The sequence below is a fragment of the Carettochelys insculpta genome, chromosome 32, assembly GCF_033958435.1.
Source record: "Carettochelys insculpta isolate YL-2023 chromosome 32, ASM3395843v1, whole genome shotgun sequence".
Taxonomy (NCBI): Eukaryota; Metazoa; Chordata; order Testudines; family Carettochelyidae; genus Carettochelys; species Carettochelys insculpta.
The window spans coordinates 12,910,039-12,912,226 of NC_134168.1; the positions used below are offsets into that span (position 1 = coordinate 12,910,039).

A 2,188-nucleotide genomic window follows, 5' to 3' on the forward strand; every position below is an offset into this window, starting at 1 on the left:
GTTGAAGGAGAAAATTTGCTGCACCATTGGAGGTCAATTTTGTCTTGCACATTACCAAAGCTTTCACTGCTTGCTGGGCTCTTACAATGCATTTTGGGGGTAAATCACAGCTAAACAACAGCTCAGAACACTGACAGCCAGGACAGGTGGCTGTGAAGAACTGTGCAACCGCAGGAAAGTTGGCCCCACCCTTGGAACGTGGCCATCCTGCTAACTAAAATGATGCGAAATCGTGCGTGTTACCGGCTGAGAGAGCAGGACGATAGGGGTTCAACCTGTACCATCTTTGAGGCAGTCTGACTACTCACAGCCACGGTAAGGCCCAGAGTTTCTGGAATTGTTCTTTGGACCCTTTCCCCCTTCCTAAGCTTCAGAGGCACATGGATTTAATGTTTGTACCCCTCCGGCAGCTCTCAGTTGCGTCTTCCGGAGCAGCGTCATTGTAGCCATGTCAGTCTCAGGAGATCAGAGACTTACAGTGGATGGGGAAATTACTTTTATTGGTGACAGAGACACGGTTTCAAGCTTACACTTTAGAAGCCCAAAGGTACAAACCCCTACAGTGCAAATGAACATCTGGCTTTAATTTTTAAGTGTCAAAATATTTTTGTTGCCTCCTTTAGCTCAGCAGGCAGCTTCTGCCGCAGCATCGATAAAACACCTTGATCACCCTATTCAGCACCGCTTTTGTTGTCACCCCATAAATAATGGGGTTTAACATGGGAGGAAGGAGCAGGTGGAGATGGGCCAGGAGGTTGAGAATATAACCAGGGAGGATGTGCCCTAAACTGTATGCAAAAGAGGAGAAAAGGGAGGGTGGGTAGAACATCAGTATGACAGAGATGTGGGAGCTGCAGGTGCGCAGAGCTTTGAGCCGGGCGTTGCTGGATGGGAGCCGGAAGACGGCCCTGAGGATCAGCACATAAGACATAGCAATGAGTGCAGCATCCAACAGAAATACTAACATAGCCATGACGATGCCTAACACCGTGCTGGCTGTGGTGTTGTCGCAGGCCAGCCGGGCGATGCCCCTCTGCTCACAGTAGGTGTGTGGCAGGAGGTTGGTCCTACAGAACTTCAGTCTCTTCGCCAGCAAGACAACAGGGAAAACAACACAGAAACTTCTTGTGACAATGGCCAGCCCCATCTTCCCAATCACAGCCTTGGTTAGCACAGTGCTGTATCTCAGGGGGTTGCAGATGGCAACATACCGGTCAAATGCCATGGCCACCAGGATGGCCGACTCGGCAATGAAACTGAAATGGATGAAAAACAACTGGGTGAGGCAGGCAGCAAAAGAAATTCCCCCTGCTCTGAACCAGAAGAGATCCAGCATCTTGGGCACTGTGGTGGTCGATAGCAGTAGATCAGCTGTGGCCAGCATGGAGAGGAAAAGGTACATGGGCTCATGGAGGCTTCGTTCTGTCCCGATGATGAATAGCAGGAGAGAGTTGCCAGAAAGTGCTGCAATGTACATCAGACAGAAGGGGATGGCCATCCAGATGTTCGACTCCTCTGTACCTTCGATGCCGGTCAGGATGAAGCTTACAGGGGCAAAATAGGTCTGATTGTTGGCCGGCATCGTGTACCATCCCTTGGAGCTTTTTATGCCATTTCCAGGAGCTAACAGCAAAAGTGAAAATCAGTGAGAACTCAAGTGTGAGCTAGGACTGGAATGCATTTGGTGACAGAGTGAAGGCTGCCTCTGGGAGGCCACCTGGGAAGTGAGATGCCACCGAGCCCTCTGACCCACCAGCATGTCCCCCCCCACCGTGTGTTTCTGGAACAAGGTACAGACATGCTCCTGGTCTTACTAATTCACCAGCATTTGCACAGGTATGGACACAACTTTTTGCCATTATATGAGCCCCTGGAGACCGCAGCCAAATTAATTCCAAGCTTCCCAGACTCACAACCCTGCTGGAGGATAAACCAAAAATGTTACCGCCTTATGTGCCATTGAGAACCATACAGCATCGGGCCATAGAATTCCCTCCCTCCCTGCCTTTGGAGAGGAGTATACAGTGACTTTTCCCCTGAGCTATGATTTTCCCTTGGGCTCCAATGCAACTCAGTCATTGAGAGAAAGCAAAAACGAGTACACAAACTAGAAAACATAGATTTTAAATGATCATAAGTGAGAGGAAATAGATCAAAACAGAAAACTTAGCAAGGAAATTCTCACCCT

At 49.3% G+C, this 2,188-nt stretch overlaps 1 protein-coding gene across 1 annotated transcript; it reads right to left on the reverse strand.

Moving 5' to 3' along the window:
* Positions 1-619: 619 nt before the first annotated feature.
* On the reverse strand, positions 620-1,582 carry LOC142005094 (olfactory receptor 52B2-like). Its single transcript, XM_074982787.1, has one exon. The coding sequence runs from the start codon at positions 1,580-1,582 to the stop codon at positions 620-622; it is 963 nt and encodes a 320-aa protein (XP_074838888.1).
* Between the last annotated feature and the right edge of the window lie 606 nt (positions 1,583-2,188).